This window comes from Strongylocentrotus purpuratus, unplaced genomic scaffold (assembly GCF_000002235.5).
Source record: "Strongylocentrotus purpuratus isolate Spur 01 unplaced genomic scaffold, Spur_5.0 spur5_scaffold_5, whole genome shotgun sequence".
In the NCBI taxonomy this organism is placed as follows: domain Eukaryota; kingdom Metazoa; phylum Echinodermata; class Echinoidea; order Camarodonta; family Strongylocentrotidae; genus Strongylocentrotus; species Strongylocentrotus purpuratus.
Window position 1 is genome coordinate 33172382 of NW_022145611.1, and position 17949 is coordinate 33190330.

The 17949-nt window shown below is 35.2% G+C and overlaps 1 protein-coding gene across 1 annotated transcript in view; it reads left to right on the forward strand.

Moving 5' to 3' along the window:
- The window catches only part of LOC590851 (inactive tyrosine-protein kinase 7), a 58560-nt gene that overhangs the window by 27184 nt on the left and 13427 nt on the right, over positions 1-17949 (forward strand). The window contains exon 3 of the mRNA XM_030999485.1: positions 10787-11074. Coding sequence (XP_030855345.1) covers positions 10787-11074 — 288 coding nt within the window. The remainder of the gene's footprint in view (positions 1-10786; positions 11075-17949) is intronic.

Genomic DNA, 17949 nt, shown 5'->3' on the forward strand with positions numbered 1-17949 from the left:
TATTTGTCATCTGTAATTTTTTCCCCTTTGGTTTGTTATATTAAAACCTGCTGTAAATTCGTTTTACTTTACTCATTCACATGTACAGGTATGGTCAGTTATATGCAATGATTTATCATATTCATCATGACATTATACACATAATTTTAGGTTTATTTAACATGGATAATTCAATATTGTTCCAAGTTTGAATTTGCATGAAAAAAGAATGGAAATTAAATTCCACTCAATTCTCCTTGAAAGATCATGTTCAGAGAGCTAGAGTAACATTATACTGGGATAGTGTATATGAGATCAAAGTACTGGTGGCATATCTGGAACTACTAATGTATCATATGATACCACCCTTATCGTGATGGAAGATTTCTAACAATGTGCGTGACACATGTTAATACTTGATGAGACACTACTGACTTCTGTTTAGGTTATAATGGTATCGAGAGTGGACACTTTTTCCTTCAGACTGGAAACAATAAACCTTCAATATTAAAACAGTTGTTTAAAAAAGCCTCTTACTAAGAATTTACCCAATACAACATCATTTGCAAGAAACCTGTTTGGAAGCTGCTAATTGTTTTTATATTACATTTATCTATATTTTTATACAAGAATAGCTGTCGATAGTAGTAAAGAATTAAGTTTACTTTTACTTTTAGAAAAAAATAAAATAAATTTATAAAAGAATGAATGGATAAAAGAATTGTTCCATAAACAAATATTTATTTTACGATCAATTTCATTGAGGAAAAGTTTATGTTTGTTATCTCCATTTTTATATTGTTTTTAGTCATCTCTGCAAATGTGTAGCCAACCAAGGCAATTAGTTTAAACCATTTTAAAGGTACAGTATTGTAGCAGTAACGCTCACTTTCAGATGCTGAGTGTTCAAATATGAACAAGTACCGGTACAGATGTAGACCTAGATACTGTAGCAATAATCATAGTTGTTGTTCAGTGTCCCTTATCTAAGGTGACGCAGTCATATCCCGGCAGAGACAAGCTTCAACTCTAATTGAGTTGTGAAGCAATTTCCATTAGAGCAGTAATGACACTCGTAAGACGCTCGTTCCTTACCGCCTTCCATCACCGGTCGGCAGACTGGGAATCTCGTTTTTGCATCTGTGTCTCCCAGAGATAATCTTGGTGCATCCTTTCTTCAACTTAGCCATGTGCAAGGTGTCCCATCAGTCTGTCGTTTGCATCATTTCTGATTGCTTTCGCTCGCTGCTTCGCCTCTCCTAACATCTGTTTATTAAGCTGACTACATGTGCTCATGTACATGTAAGGTGTTTAAATAGTGTATTCCATCCAGTGTTTACCTATAGAGGTACAGTGTGTGTGTGTGTGTGTCATTTAATTAGAAGCATCAGTCATAAGAGGAGCTGATTAAAGTTTTATTAATGAAGGTGATGAAGTGTCCGAGTACCTAATAGTTACACATTTGCATCTCGTAGGTGGACTGTGTAGCATGTTGAGTTTACAGTCAGGCTATACAAATATTTATCAACCCATCTATTTTGGGAGAAATTAGAAAAAAATATGGACTATATATATCACATAGTGCACAATATACTTAATAGAAATAAACACGTGCAATTTGAATATATACAAATGTCACTATAAAAAGGGTTATTGATGCCATCTTGTCATATGCAAAATATGTATCAAGTCAAAATGCAAATGGTTTTCTTTTACCATTTAGAAATTATTACTTTTGTGATAGAAATTTTAATTTTGGGGTAATGATCATTCTCTACCTTTTTACCGGTATTATTTTTCCTAAAGAGGTATTAGGTTGTCTTGCATGATAAAAATAACAAAATCAAGTAAACATATTACTTTGACTCTGCAAAGGCCATTTAGTAGCTTTCCATAATGAATTCCCCAATTCAGACACACGATTAAATATGTGTAGGACTACAGTGCACATTTACGAGCAATCTTGCTTTCATTTCATTCACCTAATCAAATTGATTATTTGGATTGGAATGAGACGTTCCAAACATAAAAATACTGCTTCCTACATTATGGTGTGCTGGAAGAGAAAATTCCCCAATTATCACTAATGAAGCAAGCTGGGTAATATGCCTGAGCATGTCGAATTCTGATCATCTTGTTTGCTTTCTACTAAGAAAAGGTCATATGACTCACTGAGCATGCTATAGTGTCTGCCTTTGTCTTCTTCACAAATATTGAGTGAGAGAGAGAACATGCAGCTTTGGATGGCTACATGCATGGATTGATGAAAAATTCATGTCGGTGTTATATCAAAGTAGCATTTTTCACAGTATATGATTTCATTTGAAGATGAGAGGGATATGCTCAAACAACAGTACCGTAGCTGAACAATTGGGTAAATTGATAATGACAGAAGAAAAAAGATCATTAATTACAGAAATAGCTTTTCATATAGTTCATATACAGCATTTCATACATGATAGGATCGGCAGAATGAATTAAAGAAATTAATAACCCAACAAATTGATAAATTGATTGCGTTTTATTCTAGTATTTTGTTAGCCTTCAAGATAGCCCACTGTCGTTGTATGCTTAACTGAATTAAGTACAAAAAGCATTTAAAAAAAGGGGGAGTGAAGAAATGTAATACAAATCATTTATCACATCACAAGATATCTTGTAGAATTTGTTCACCATGCACACAATTTCAACAATCATTTTGACCTATGATCTTTACAACTATATTTGTTTTTAATGTTCTTTTGATCTCAATAAAGGGTTTCATATAAATCAAGGATTATGGTCTTTAATCAGGCTATTCAAGATTATAAAACCATTTAAGTATTGATACAAAGTGTTCTTCAACAATGACAATTAGATATCATCAGTAAATATTTAAACATGACACCTCTTTATAGTTTAAAGTGTAAAGATTATCAAGTACAAGATATTGATTATCATTTTCTTGTATTAATTCAAGGCATTAATGAGACACGATTTGTCCTATGAGTATAGAGATATTTCATGTTATAAAAGCATGCCTCTTATTAGTGTAATGAGTCCATTTTTCTTAATGATTTGGTTAACTGCCATCCCTGTGTAGTCAAAATATCTTGCCAATAGAGGACCTCTTAATTTGGTACATATATCTCAAATGATACTTTTTTATGAAGTATCTCTACCACATACATGTAGCTGTTATGAATAGTCTTTTGGTTGTTAAGCAGATAAAAGGATATGTAAATAGGGCAACTCAAACAAAGAGTACTACTAGCATGTGTCATTGTGTGTCTACATTGGCTTAAAATGATAATTACTCTGTTTTTACAGCGTGAATGTTGATTTATCCAATATTGAGGTTTAGCAAATAGAAATCTATATAATGAATCAGGTTATTCCCAAATTTTCATTTGTTATCAGGAAGTCACCCCCCAGTTAGCTTTTGTCCCAATTTTATGCCAAAAAAGGATAATAGAGTTTTGTTAGTTTTTGTGTAGACTAGACTATTTTACACGCTTTGAATCATGCAGATGGCTGAGGAAGCTAGATGGAACTAATGGTTCAAAGCTTGCCGCCACCATGGATGCATTAGACACACCAACAACGTCCATGCTTGCCCTGGCTTGTTAGCTGCCTGCCCTCATTGGCTGCTTTGTACTGCCCTGCTGAACTTGGAACCAGGCCGAACAATAGATGCTTAAAGGGAACCATCGGGCATTATTAAACTGCTACTGTGCATGAACTTGGGTTATTGTTACAGTGTATCCATAGGGAAACAAGCCGCAGTTCATGCACAGTGATATATGATTTTGAGGAAATTCAATCTTGTGAATATACTTTCTGTGTGATGACAAGAATCTGAACAAAACTTGGTTTATTGCATATGTAGGTCTGTTATTACCAGGTTTCATCAAACTGATGCTTAATATTTCACTGAACTAAAAATAGATTTACTTTGAAGTAAGATGAAAGTGATTATTCACTTTTCTTTTTTTAAATGACAGTCTGGTGAAAAGTTTGGTCCTTCTATTTTTGAATATGCACTAACATCAATGCCCATAATGTGTACAGTACATGTGCAATCAATTTCATTATCACGTAATCATTTTAAAAGAAATGCAATGACCATGGTACTTGAAATCAAAACATTCTTGGTTGGTTAGATAAAATCTGTCTACATGTACCTAGCCTAGCTTCTGGTTTTGGGGAGGAAAAGATCTTTGGGATGGTCATGAATGATGATGATATACTGTCGTTGAAAACCCCAGAGCTAGATTAACAGTCATTAAGGCTCTCTAGACTCTCTAGAGGTTGAAGTAATCTTTCAGAGCTAAATCCACTTTCCATTAAACACTCCAAATTAGGACACCATGTACTTCAACAGGAGAGCTCCTCAAGTACACTTGTTAAAAGTGGTGAACATGCGACTGTGTAAACATGACAGTGGAGGCATTATATGTGGTCTTATTCGCATAGTACAAAACATTTTCCCCTACAAATTTAATTTCTGAGTGCTTTACATTCTTATATATTTATTCAAGTGTAGGAATTAAAAAAAGGAGAACTTCTAAAGAATGAAATGAGTTCACACTGCTCTTTTTTAATGTTTAAACTAAAGGGAAAACTCTTCTCCACAGTACACTTTACTTCCGAGTTCAGAGGATGGTTTGTATCACAACCAAGGATGAAGACAAGGAGGAAGAAGTATGGTAGAATTCAATCAACCCTCAAAGAATTTGTTTGCAATTTCACATACTCTTTTATGGTTTTATGAAGATTGGCCAGCTGCTGTTGGACTCAATATAAGTCATACTTTGGGCGTATGATTTATGAGATGGGCAGAGATATGTGATGGTCTGCTATGCTTTCAGGGGTGCCGCTCTGTGGCTGGCCGTCCAAGTCTCTTCCTGGTTGTGACAACAAAGCTATGCAGTGGAAGTGGAAGATAATTCCAACAAGAATTGGACAACCATAAAAGTGTTATTAATGTACATCAGTTGCACTTCATGAATTATACAACCTACATTGCGGACATATATTCATTAGCCTGACTTTGGAAAGGATACATTCTTATGGCCTGTTGGGAATAGCATATTCTGATGATGAAAATGTAGCATGGTAAATAGCTATTAAGTTACCTTTTAAATAAGAATAGGTCAACTGATCTTTCTATCAAATGCAGGTTATCTCCTTTCTTCAGGTGATGAGTTAAGGGATCGGCTGCTAGACAGGGGATTGTAGGCTGATTTATCATTTAGCTTACAAGTTTTGACATGGCATGACTTCTTCCAGTTTATCTCTGAGATAATGAAGATGTAAGACAAATAAGAAATATGTTACTGCAAATACCAGTTGAGGATTATACAAGGCAGGATTTAATTTTCATTTTTGTTAAGGAACTATAAAATTAACCCGATTCAGCCTATGAAGAGATGACCTTGTTTTATGTGGAGGACAGCATCAGAAAGAAGTTGGTTTGTGTGTGAGAGGTGAGAAGCTTTGTTCTCTGGAGTATATATACCTTATAAGGTAATCAGTAAACTAACACAGGTCATAGTCGGAGGGGATAAGGGGTTAATCTCTGTCCTATGGGAAATTTATCCCACTTCAAAACATGTAATCCTCTGTACTCTGTTAAGATCTAGATAATGTATATGATTAATATAGATCTTTATATATGTATTTTATCTTGTTCTCTTTTTTTTATCCGCTGCATTATTTTTCTTTTCTTTTTCTTTTTACTTGAATTTCATCATTTTTTTCAACCAGCTATTGTCTTTTTCTTGAAAAGACCCCTTTCTCAATTCATCCATTATTTTAATGCAGTAAGTTCTTGAGCAATTTGTTGAAAACAAATTATAATTATTTAAGACTGCTGCGATTGATAACAAAGGGACATTTAAAAATACATATTTAGGCCTAGGTCGAATCGAAGCTAGTTGAGTTTGATATGTACAGTGTATTAGTAATTGAAGGTGCAGCACAATTTTCTTTACTCCATCTATGCTTATTAATGTAAGTTTCCATCAAACTTTATTTTCGTCTGACTTCATGTTCCCTGATTTCCAAATAAAGTCTGTCCACCGAGTCTAGTACTCATGTAACGGTCCATTAGGATTCAGTTTGCATCATCTGTTCTATGTGGTATATATGTGCATATCTGTCTGCCTCGTCAAGGGCACCTATTATTCCTGATAAACCTCTCAAAGGGGTCTACAATCTTCTTATTTGAGTAAGGTCAATAACTGTATTGTATATTCACATTGAGATGGAGACCTCTAGGGGATTTCTCAATTATAACAAAATGAGAATTAGGTTTAATGGTTTGGAAATCGATTTATAAACTACCTCCCTCACATTTTCTTTCCATGGTAAGCAAGATAAATTGAGATGAATAGATATTATTTTCATCTCAGATTAAAAGGAAAGGCTGCTGTGATTAAAAAGTCAATCCCGAATGACCATACATTCCTTGCAGGAGTAAAGGCCATTGATCTTTCTATTCCCAAAGATTTGTTTTAAAGAAAATAATAATACAGAGGTTGTTTGTCAAAATGGTTTCCTGAAATTCTCATTGTGGTTCTATGGTCTGGCTAGATGTGGTTAAATCAACACATTCTCCATAGGGTTTCCCATGACTGCAATGTCTGCTTTCATTTTCCAGTCCTGTGAATATAATTATGATTCCATAATGCAGCATAGGTAAAGAGAGTATGTGTAATGCGATATGATATGTACAAATGACCACAACAACCATCTTTAGCAGTAGACTGTCTAAGTTTTTATTCTCAAGAAAACTCTTTAAAATTCAGACATAGTTCATTACTTTTTCAAAATTTCTTTCATAATGGTTTTCAGAGAAAAATAAATATATCAGAGCTCGACATGAGCAGGTGCCCAGGACACATGGGGGCCCAAACAAAATCTCAGTCTGGACCCCCAACATTTCACTTTTTGTACACAGAGCTTATGCATTCAAACTCTAACAATCTGAATTCGGACCCCTTCTTAAAAAGTGAGTGTGGAGCCCTGAAAATATTAATAAATAATTTGCATACCGGTAATGGTTTTGCCCTAAATGTAGAGAAATTTCATTAAAATTTGTGGCCAATAAGGCAAGTGTGAATGTGAATGTTTTTTTTTCTCATTAAATCTTTGTGAATGCTTGTTGATGTGAAAGTGCCCCAGTTACACCAAATGAAATATCCAAATTACCCGTCATAACCAAGAATCTGTCATTTTGCACTCGGTTTGGAGTTAGTTTGGCAGTGTGACTGAGGTTTTGAGTGTGAATATAGCTGATATGATGGTGATTGAATTTCGAGGAAGTAAGCAGACTGGAACTATTCTTTGGTCCATTAACTTGATGGGTTGGATGGAGACTTGACTCTTACTCAATCATATCATCATGCTTCATATACCATCATTAACCTCCTCCATTATATTATCATTCAGAGTTACTTTGAGAAACTGAAGATCGATCAGTAATGTAGCATTTTCTTTCTGTTGCTGTGAGAGCATTTGATTTATGGCTTAAGCCTTAAGCGTTTGTTATCCTTTTTGAAAAATATGTTTCATAAAGTAAAGTAGCATGGGCGTCTGACTACTTTCCTTTATTTCATTTCAGACAAAACATTTTGCCTTCAATTATTATCACTTTCTGCCTGTGACCTTTGTAAATCAGACTGTATTGATTCAAAGGCTATTCTCCCATAAGTATTCAGGTTTCTATACCCTTCTTCCTACCCTTGAAGTAATTTGATATTTTCAATTGAGCGAGTATTTGAGGGGTGAATTTGGTGATTGCATGTGTAATTCAATTGAAATGACATCTCTCTGCAAGGGACCTTATGGTAGCCTCAGCTCGGCCTGCTGATGTTTTGCATGCTTACTGCTCAGTTGCATACCCCTCAAGAGGGACTGCGTCTCTTCTGTGATATACATGTATTTAGGCTTACCGGTATACTGCTTTCGCATTTGCCTAGTCTGGATTGAGTTTGTTTTTTTGTTTACCAGTCTGGCACTGAAATTGACATGATAGATGATGAAGTGACATCCAATGTACATGAATATATATACAAAATAGATAAGACTACCAGTGTTTGGCATTTTCATTGTATAGCAATGATAATGTTCTATGTTTGAAAAACAAGCTACACGTACATGTAGGTAACACAGATATAAATCTGATATTCTTTCTGGATAGTTTTGTCTAAATGAAGAGGACCCATTCCTGATCTTGACATACTATTTGATTTGAAGAAGCCTTGGTAGTGAGAGGTTAAATAAAGAGATTGGTCATTACCATACCACAGCTGATGAACATGTCATCCCTTATTTACTCCGCATCACGTACATAGGACTTTGATCCTAATTTTCAGCCAGGTCCATTGTTTTAAGTTGATCACGATCAAAGAAAAGAGTCGTATAATCGGTCTAAAAATGCCTGTATGTATGTCCATTGGTTAATTACCTGCAATTCATCTACATTGTAGTATCCAGTAGGCTTTACTGCACCCTTCCCTGCAATCGTCAGAAGCATCCTTTTAATTTTGATGCGTTGCAGATCATTTTCCAACCCTATGCTACCGTTTCGCTCCTAATTTATCTATGATATGGCAATGATTACTACACAATGTCCACATGGGACATCATAGTAATCACATTGTCCTTCAGATAATGTGATCATTTGTGATGTGTTCCAAAGCTAATGCTCAGAAGTCCAGAGAATGCAGTGACATGTTTGTAATGTCATGCAATCAATGGGAGATGATGATTAGTTTTTCTATCAAATGAAAATAGACCTTGATAGATGTAATGGATTTTGCCAAGTATGTGATGTGATGTAAATAAACATGAGGTCATCCCCTTTGACCTTTGATCGTTGACCTTGTTTGCAAAGGTCGGTAGAAGTTTTGTAATGGAATGTGATTGAATAGATATAACATGCTGTCATTCTTAATCATTGATCAGCATTGAGATGTAAAAACTAGGCAAGGGAAGGAATGTGGAGTTAAGCCTAGGGAGGGAAACAAGAAACGTATACATATATTATACTTTTATGAATTCCATTAGTGGCCGAGATTTAAATGAAAAGAATTCAATTTCATCACACAATTTTCATAATTCACAGAAATCTCCTTGCTGCATCTCTAGCAGTCATCAACAATATCAGAGCAAGTTTCGTGACGCAAAGTCTTCAGGTTTTACAATTCTCTTGATCTAAACTAAATAACTGAAATTACTTGGTCATTCAGAAAAGTAAGCAACAAATTGATAAAGCTGAAGATGCATTAGATCACACCCAAGGCCTAACTGGCAGATAAATGGTTTGATTCAGATAAGATAAATAGTCTATGGTCCAGACTTGTCTAATGATAGGGATATGAGGACTGAATAGCCAGACTGTATACCTAGCTAGAGAAGAATAAAGTTTCACATACCAAGTCTAATCCAAAGCAGCTCTATCAGGTCTCAAGTTCTACATGGTTCTATCCAGGTCAGGATCTAAACTCAACATCTGGTAGCTTTTACCTTTACCCAGGTAGATAGCACTGTTTACTCCCCCTCCCCCACTACCCCCTCCCTCCCCCCTCCCTCCCCAACTTCACTAGACAGACATAAACTGTACAATGTTTTGTTTTGTTTTTGTACAATGACTCTATATAGGCATTGCTGTAGGAGAGATGATTAATTTGGTCTCACTTGAATTGTAGAAGAACTCTATGAAGAATCATGGCTGAAATTTGGTGTGTTCATGATGTCTGTATAGGTGAACAGGGCTTAGCAAAATTTCTCTATGCAGAAAATGGTCCTTCACTGGTACTTATTAGTATTACCACATTTTTGTACTAAATTTCAGTAATGCACCTTTGGTTAATTTTTTTTTTCTGTGTTTGGACATTCAATGCAATTTAAATATATCCTGTGCATGTATGTGGTGTCAGAACAGACAGAATCAAGACATGCTGTGTACCTGACATACAAAACAGGTTAAGCAATTTAAAATTGCTATTTTCTTTCGGTTGGTTTTGATCTTGTTCTTCCTATCATTACCAACAAAATTATCTTAGGAATTCAGGATAGAATTATTTGAATGGCAGTTTCACCTCATCTTATTTCATGTACATACATGAAGTAATTTTCACTGTATGAAAACCAAAATGTTAACTGTTTTATTTCATTGCGAGTGGAAGCTGCCGTCATCTTCCATTATAAGCAATCAAGATCTTGATAAAGGCAATGAGTTTGTAACATTTAGGGATTGGTCAATGAAGTGAAAGTGACGCAAGCAGCATGATACCGTGACTCACTTACACAGAAACACAACCTCCAAATTATCCTCTTTATGTTGTCGGCTTGTTTGACACTTGAGGGGTGGGTTACGCAGCGTTCAAATCACAATTGGTATCCAGTGAAGCTCGCCTTTCAAATTAGATTAATCTCATCATAAGATTCCCCTGTAATTCTCATCGACAACTCTAGTCTTTGTCACCCAACTCCAAGTCAACATCTTTGGAGACACGCTCTATGTCTTTGTGATCTGACTTAGAATAAGTTGTGCTTTGATAAAAGCTCAAACATCTGAAAATGTAACAAATCAAATCACTTTATGATGCACTTTGATTATTTTTCACCATTGAAGCATTGAACGGAATGCCAAAACTATGTGCTACAATTGTCAACAAATTACTAACCTGAGCACTTTCATTTGACTATTGCATTTAAATGTTTATTAATATAGTTACCATATTCAATGCATGATATGTTAACTAATGGAAGCATGAAAGTAAATATAATAGCATGCTTGCCTATGTTAATATTGCAGGGATCTCAGAAGAGTTACGTGTGCAGCTGAACAGACCCAATCTACCGGAGGATGTAGAAGAAGGGGGTAAGGTTACCCTCATCTGTAGGGCTAGCGGTAACCCCGTACCGATGGTCACCTGGTATCATGACCAAACACCAGTCGTCGCTGGTTCCAACGTTGATATCAGCGGTACTAGGCTGAAGATCAAGAGCGCCACACCCCTGGATAGTGGTATCTATTCCTGCATGGCGACCAATGTAGCAGGCTCCATGCCCAGCACAGAAAATGTCCAGTTTAACATTGTTGGTAAGTTCGGTGAGATTTCTGTAAATCTAACACAACATCCTTCTCATTAAATTAATTTGATAATGCTTAGAATTGGGAATGCTGGAATATAGAAAATGTAATATTGAAAATCCTTTAAATGAATATTAAATGAGGTTTGATGGTGATTTTTATATTTTCGCATCAAAGTACCATTGACGAAAATTCTTTTAAATAATTTTATATTTCTTATTTTATTTAGGAAGGATAGTTATTGTTGACTTTTTCTTCTTCTTCTAATAGTGGTGAATTAAATAAAGCTTGTATAATTTATTATGTAAATGTAAATAGAAACTACAAGGGGAGATGGGGGAAGACAAAGAAGACGTAGAATTGTGCTCATTCACTATTAGCTATGATGTGCGTCAATATGAATGAATTATCTAGTAGCATGGCTTTCTCTTCATACTCATAGTGTTCAGAATGGTCGGTTTTATGATCGATGTATGAATCATCTCTCCCTGCCTCCCTCCCTCCCGTTGCCTGTGGTATTCAGTCTGTGACACAGCCTTTAGCCAGCTAACCTGATAAAGAACAAGAATGAAATGTTTCATAGAATGTCAGAAGGTCATGAGCAGATATGACGATCAGATATGACTGTCTGTGATGCGGCTGGGTGCTTTGAAGTCTGTTATTTGTTGTCTTAGGTAGAATCTAGACATGATTCAGCTTGGCGCTTTGAAGAAGTGGGAAGCTGTTATCATATTGCAGATTCTTGGTTCATGTTATGATGCCATTAGGCAAAGACTTGCAGCATATCTTAGATTGGTTATTGCACAGTTTTTACACAGAGCATGATAATCTTATCTTATGTATGTCATACATTCATATATTTCTTGACATTAAAGCTAATTTTGGAATTATAGAAAACAGAAATGCAGCAGTCATCTAGGGCCATATTCAATTCAGTATGTGGATTAAGTCAGTATTTTACTTAGCATTTAACTAGGCAAATTAATAATGTCCTAACACATATTTAGATCACAACTGAGCATTTTAAGACAACATACTTACTGATAAGCTTTGTGACATCACATGACCAATCCAAAGTAATGCGCAATTAACGGGTCACATTGAATGCGCTAATATAATTGTGTGCAGCTTATAATGACTGCATATTTAAACCTATTTGTAAAATAATCACGTCATTTATACATTTCTGATTTTACAAAGAGTATTGAGTATTGAAAAGATTGCAAAGCGGTAGCAGTTGTTACTTCTGTAAGTCTTTTATGATTAAAGATGAGCATGAGAATTATTCTCCTTCTTGAAAAGTTTTAAGATGAAAACAAATTCTTTGTTTATCATCTTGGCTGAGGAGTGGTTTTCAAATTGCTTATCTGAAAAAAAATATAATGCAACAAATTTTTATTTCTAAAAGTGCAGAGAAATCAATGAAGCTTCCAGCTGTCATAACTGGTGTTACCAGCTAATTAGGTCAGAACCGTTATATGGCTTAATATCTGACAGACTTTAACCCAAAGGATACTATCTAGTGATGTGGCTCAGTGATGTATTGATCAGTATTCAACCAATCAATATCAAGCATTAGTTCTGCTCTACTATCTACATGACAACTCGCTCGCTCATTTTTATGCTTGTCGCTAAGAGGCTGGTAGTGCAAATATCTACTGCACAGGGGTGTCAAATCAAATTGAATGAGATCCACCGAAGGGTTGTCTTGTTATGAATCATACTTTTTCATGATGTCTGTATCAGCAGTTATCTTTGTTTACACACATGAATTATATTTTCATTAACAAATAGACAGCTCTCAATTATCACAATTCCCTCCACCTGTGAGTACATTAGTCAATCTAAATACAGATATCTTTATCATAAAGAAAGATTGGAAGTATTCCAACAGAAGAAGTGGTAGATGAGATGTCACATCCTCATACATTGATATTAAGTAAATATTGCATGCTTCCCAGTTCCATGTCACATAATATATGATAACAATTTGTAGTCTGGAGTGAATGTGTTTTATTTAAATGCATGAACTGTACAGTATTTTTCATGCAAAATGAAGGGCATTTTTTAATCTCATGCTTCCTCCTTCTCAAGTCATCTCTTTCAATAATTAAAGGTAAAGACCAGTCATGGTCATGCGATTGCATTGTGAAAGAAACGTTGCGGAATCGATCAAAAAAGGTTGATCATCTAGCATCTAGCATCTGCAAGGTTCTGGAATCATCAAAATGATAAGAAATTTGGCCCTTTCTTTGTAAAGTTACAAGCACTATGCACAGAAAGATGTATATAGGACTACCCTATATCTCTCACAGACCATGAGAGAAACAAATTTACCAAATAAATGAATTAGTAGGCGGTTTCCCGGCAAATTTTGTATCATCATGTATTAGTCAAAACATATTCTTTCACATGATTGGTAATGAGAGCTTCCATTTCATTTTTTGAAATTGGGGCGTTTCCAATACTGGTCTTTACCTTTAATGAAAACAATTAAACAATGGGTATGTGTAGTCGAGCATGGATATGCAATATAATCTTTTGTACATGCACTACATGAATACCATGCAAAAATTACACACTCATGCACATTTCACAAATTATAGTATCGCATGATAGAATATCGATCAGCTAATAGGATACTTTGTAACAACAAATACCCTAAGTTACATGTATATTGTTATATGATGCATGACAGGGGAAAAATTGGTATCATTGAATTTAAATTGGAGAAAAAATGGGATTAAAACATGCTTGGTATCTAAGAGGATATATATTTTAGATGGAGCGTCAGGCTTTTATAGCAGATGTTTAGTTATGCAGTAAGCAAATAATAGAGCAATACAAAGGAAGCATAAGTAGAAACATAATATTAATAAAACAGGGATGATTAATAAGAAAGCCTTTCAATTAAAAGTGTTTTCATTAAACGTACCAATATAAAGGGCTGTAACCCTAAATCAGGTGGATGTACATTACACTTAATAATAGTAATAATGTGCGAGCGTAACCGTTATCGCTACGAAGGGACAAGAACGTGAATATAACGGTGTGTGTGTGTGTGTGTTGATGTGAATGACCTGCTTCTTCCTCAGGCTATTCTTCAAGTTCTTTATCTGCCTCCTCTGTGAACCAAGCAGCATCTTGGAGGCAGGTCCCTGGGTGATAAAATGGCCATTAAAAGGGGCAATTTGCATTGAAATGACCTGTATGCTTGGTATTTTGGCTGGGATATTGAGTGTCAGAGATGAAACCCTTTGTGTTGGAGAACTGCACAGCAGAGTTCATAACAAAGCATATTGGACACAATGTTTTTTATGTTTCTTTTTTCCAATCAATCATTTATTCAAACATCCATTTCTATTACAATATAACTCTTATAAAGTTATTCATAAACTTTGGAATACTATTTAATCTCACATATATATGTATTTTTTTTTTTTTTAATGGACCATTTTATTCAAAAAGAAAAAGAAGGAGGAAACAATGATCAATCTACCCTTGCATCATAGGAATAATACAAGCCATACTATGAGGGAATTTGTATAGTACTTTAACAGGGTTTAGATGCAATATTAACCTACTCGATATAAGTGAATCCTCTTAAAATTGTTCTTATAATATGAAGATTTTGCTGTTAATATTTCTTTTTCCTGAATTGAATAATTTCAGCACGAGTAGAAATCATTAATATGCAAATATAACTTGTGCAAAATTCTAGAACATCTGATAATGCATCCATCAATATCTTTATCTGTTGAAGCAGTTTAAATATATATCTAGACTATCTGTCTTCTTTTTTTGGTCGGGCTCGCTACAGTTGTATGTATTATATCAAATATGAGCCTCCATGCATGCAATCCTATCCCATCAAATCTAGGGAATATGTGTATACATGCATTGAATGCTTGAATATATTTTAGTGTTAGCTACATGTTATTGTTACTTGAGACGGCCTGGCTCTATGCAAGTAGACATGGTGATACAGTATCCAATATTAGATGCGTGTCTCTGCATGCTAAAATGAGCTAACAAATGGACCCTTTCTTTAGAGAAAAAAAACCTGAAGAAAACAACAAGATATTTAGTTCTTCAATGCAAACATTTTACAGTTCTGCCAAAATTGTTTATTATTTTTAAGATGTGAAACATTTATAAGAAAGAATAAAAAGGGCTCACAATGTGTGATATATTGTGTTGGTAAATAATTGCTACTGGTAAGTCAATTGGTTAACTTCATAGCTGCATAACAATGATGATAATGCTGAAGAATAGCATTGCAGAGACTTTGGATAACAGTTACCATGTAGGAGTAAGAATGGTTCTGATTGAATGTATGCAGCAGCAGCTGAGTGTTGTGAGTCAGACATCTCCATAGATGTTTGTGGTGGAGAGCAGCCATATATTAAGGAACCCCCTACCCAGGTCTTTAATCTACCTCGGCTCAAAAGAAACCTGAGTCTTCCCCCATCAATCCAAATTTAAAGCTTATTACACTTTCCTCCATGTTCTCTGGTCTAGTCCCGGTCCCAGAGAATGTATAACAACCATGTTAAATCCCATTCCTCATCAATTTGCATTTACCTAGGGAATAGAAATTGGAGCGTTTAGGATTTAGAACTTGTTAGGGTCTCATGCCAGTTCTCTCAATCCAATGGGGGCAGCCAGCGGGGCAGCCAGAGGGGTAGCAGGATGGCAGCGGTACCGATGTTTGTTAGGCTTGCAGTTCCCCTTCATTGATGGGAGAAAGATGCCCTCAGGCAGGGAAGGCTTACTCATGCTTGGGGTAAGATGCGTTTAGAGTCCAGGTTACCCAACCGGTTGCAAACATTTAATGTATGCCTCGGTTGATAAGTCATGCTCAGCGGAGTATGTGCCTGTATGTCAGCCATGTCATATTTTGGAAGGCAATTGTAACGATAATGGGCGGAAGTACGCTCTATACCGCATGCGCTCAATCTCCTGCGTGTTGTGCTGAGTGGTTGTTAAGCAAGTCTATCCATTTTGCATGATTAAACCAGACAAACATCCCCTCTCTATTGAATCTGACAGTCTGTACCCGCCTATGGACAAATTTAAGAGATGGACATTTTTCAGCCATTTTTATTGCTTCAAAAAGGTCAACATAATTTATATGCACAGTGTCTGTGATTCAAAATAATTTTCCAATTTATTCCACCTACAATTGCAAGAGTTTTACATTTTTGTTCTGAAGGAATGTTGTTTGTTCCGGTGATGGAATTGTATGTGATCACTGATTAGTCACGAAGGTATTTAATAAATTCAGTGAATCAATCATTTCTAATGTGTGAACAATTAAAACATTATCTACAAACTATTTACAATAAAAACACTATTTACAATAAAAACCCATGTTCTGTAGATTGCCTTGCTACTTGTTCTGCTACTTGTTTTGTCAAGCACTTTATTTGATTAATTGGTCTCATCATTACCACAATATCAGCCATTAGTACTAGTCAGAGAGAAACAAAAGGTAGCGCTGAAGAGTTCACATGCATATAATATGCTCTGTATGATACATGAATATTTCAATATTTGTGCACATTACTTTTAATATAAATGGATTGAATCATTCAGGTTTATTCTAGCAGTATATGCATATGATTGCATTAAAGAGTCATCAAACTTTTATTATTTCTTGTATTTTGTTTATAACAAAATCATTACAGATTCTTCCTTCAATGGAAATTAAATCAGTGTTATATCTGTAATATGGACTTTGTTATGTTTCATTTAAAATGTGAGGAACAAGTACCATATATATGTAGAGATGAACATTGTTGGAAATATTGCCCTCTTTATTTTATCCTGCTCCGATGTCCTATTTGACATTTAGAATGTTGAATATATTTGTGACTCACTCTTGGGGTACTCCCTCCACCTCCTTCCCCTTTCATTTTTTATCAAATTCTCTCAGATTTCTGTGGAATAGTGCATATACTTGTCTCACTTCTTCCGACCCGTACATGAATCTTTCATGATACCATGTACTCACTCTCTTTCCAATATGCCTTTTAGTACTCGCGTCATAGAATAGATGACCCCCCCCCCCCCCCCCCACTATATATGAGTCATGGGCCTGTAAGGCCTTCTTCTGGCTCTCAAACGCACAACTCCAAGACGTCAATAGGATATTTGAGTGTGCTATTCATCTCAAAAGTAACTTACACCATCCATGTTTCGGATCATTTTCTCCATTTCTTCATCATGGATTTTTATTGAGAGAGGGATCTGATTCTATTGAATTAGTTTGAATGAGCATGGTAACCTTGAATTCTTGAAATCATTTCATCCAGAGTTCATAAACCACTCAATTCAATTATGTCCTCTATCACATGGAGAAAACGTGTTTCCAAATTTGTTATTATGAAATGCAAACAACAGATAATTGGCTGTTCCGTCTGCGGTTAGTTTCATTGTCCATGCTATTGAGTTATTTGGGAATGATAAAAAAAAACACTTGGTATTGTGTGCTTCTGTATGTTTGGTTGGGGAGGTATAGATATTGAAGTACATTGCTTCTTTGTCTAATGGTCCCTTATGAATATTTTTCAACTGTAAATGTTAAAGTTGTTTCAATTTTTTTGCTTTACTACATCAACTGTTTCTTTTCTGTATCTAAAAGTGCATATGCATTTTTTAAGTGTCCTATTTTTCAAAGATTAGGAGACTTATTCATGTTTTAAAAAATAATTGTGGATCATAAAGTCAACTAAACAAATTGCCGGCATCCTATGGGTTAATGCCTAGAGGAGTTGATGTAGAAGATATACCATAAATCCTCCATAGAGAACTCAAATCCGATGGGTTCAATGGGTTCTTGGGTTCAATGCATGCTCAGGACTTTCTAAAGTCGAAATGTA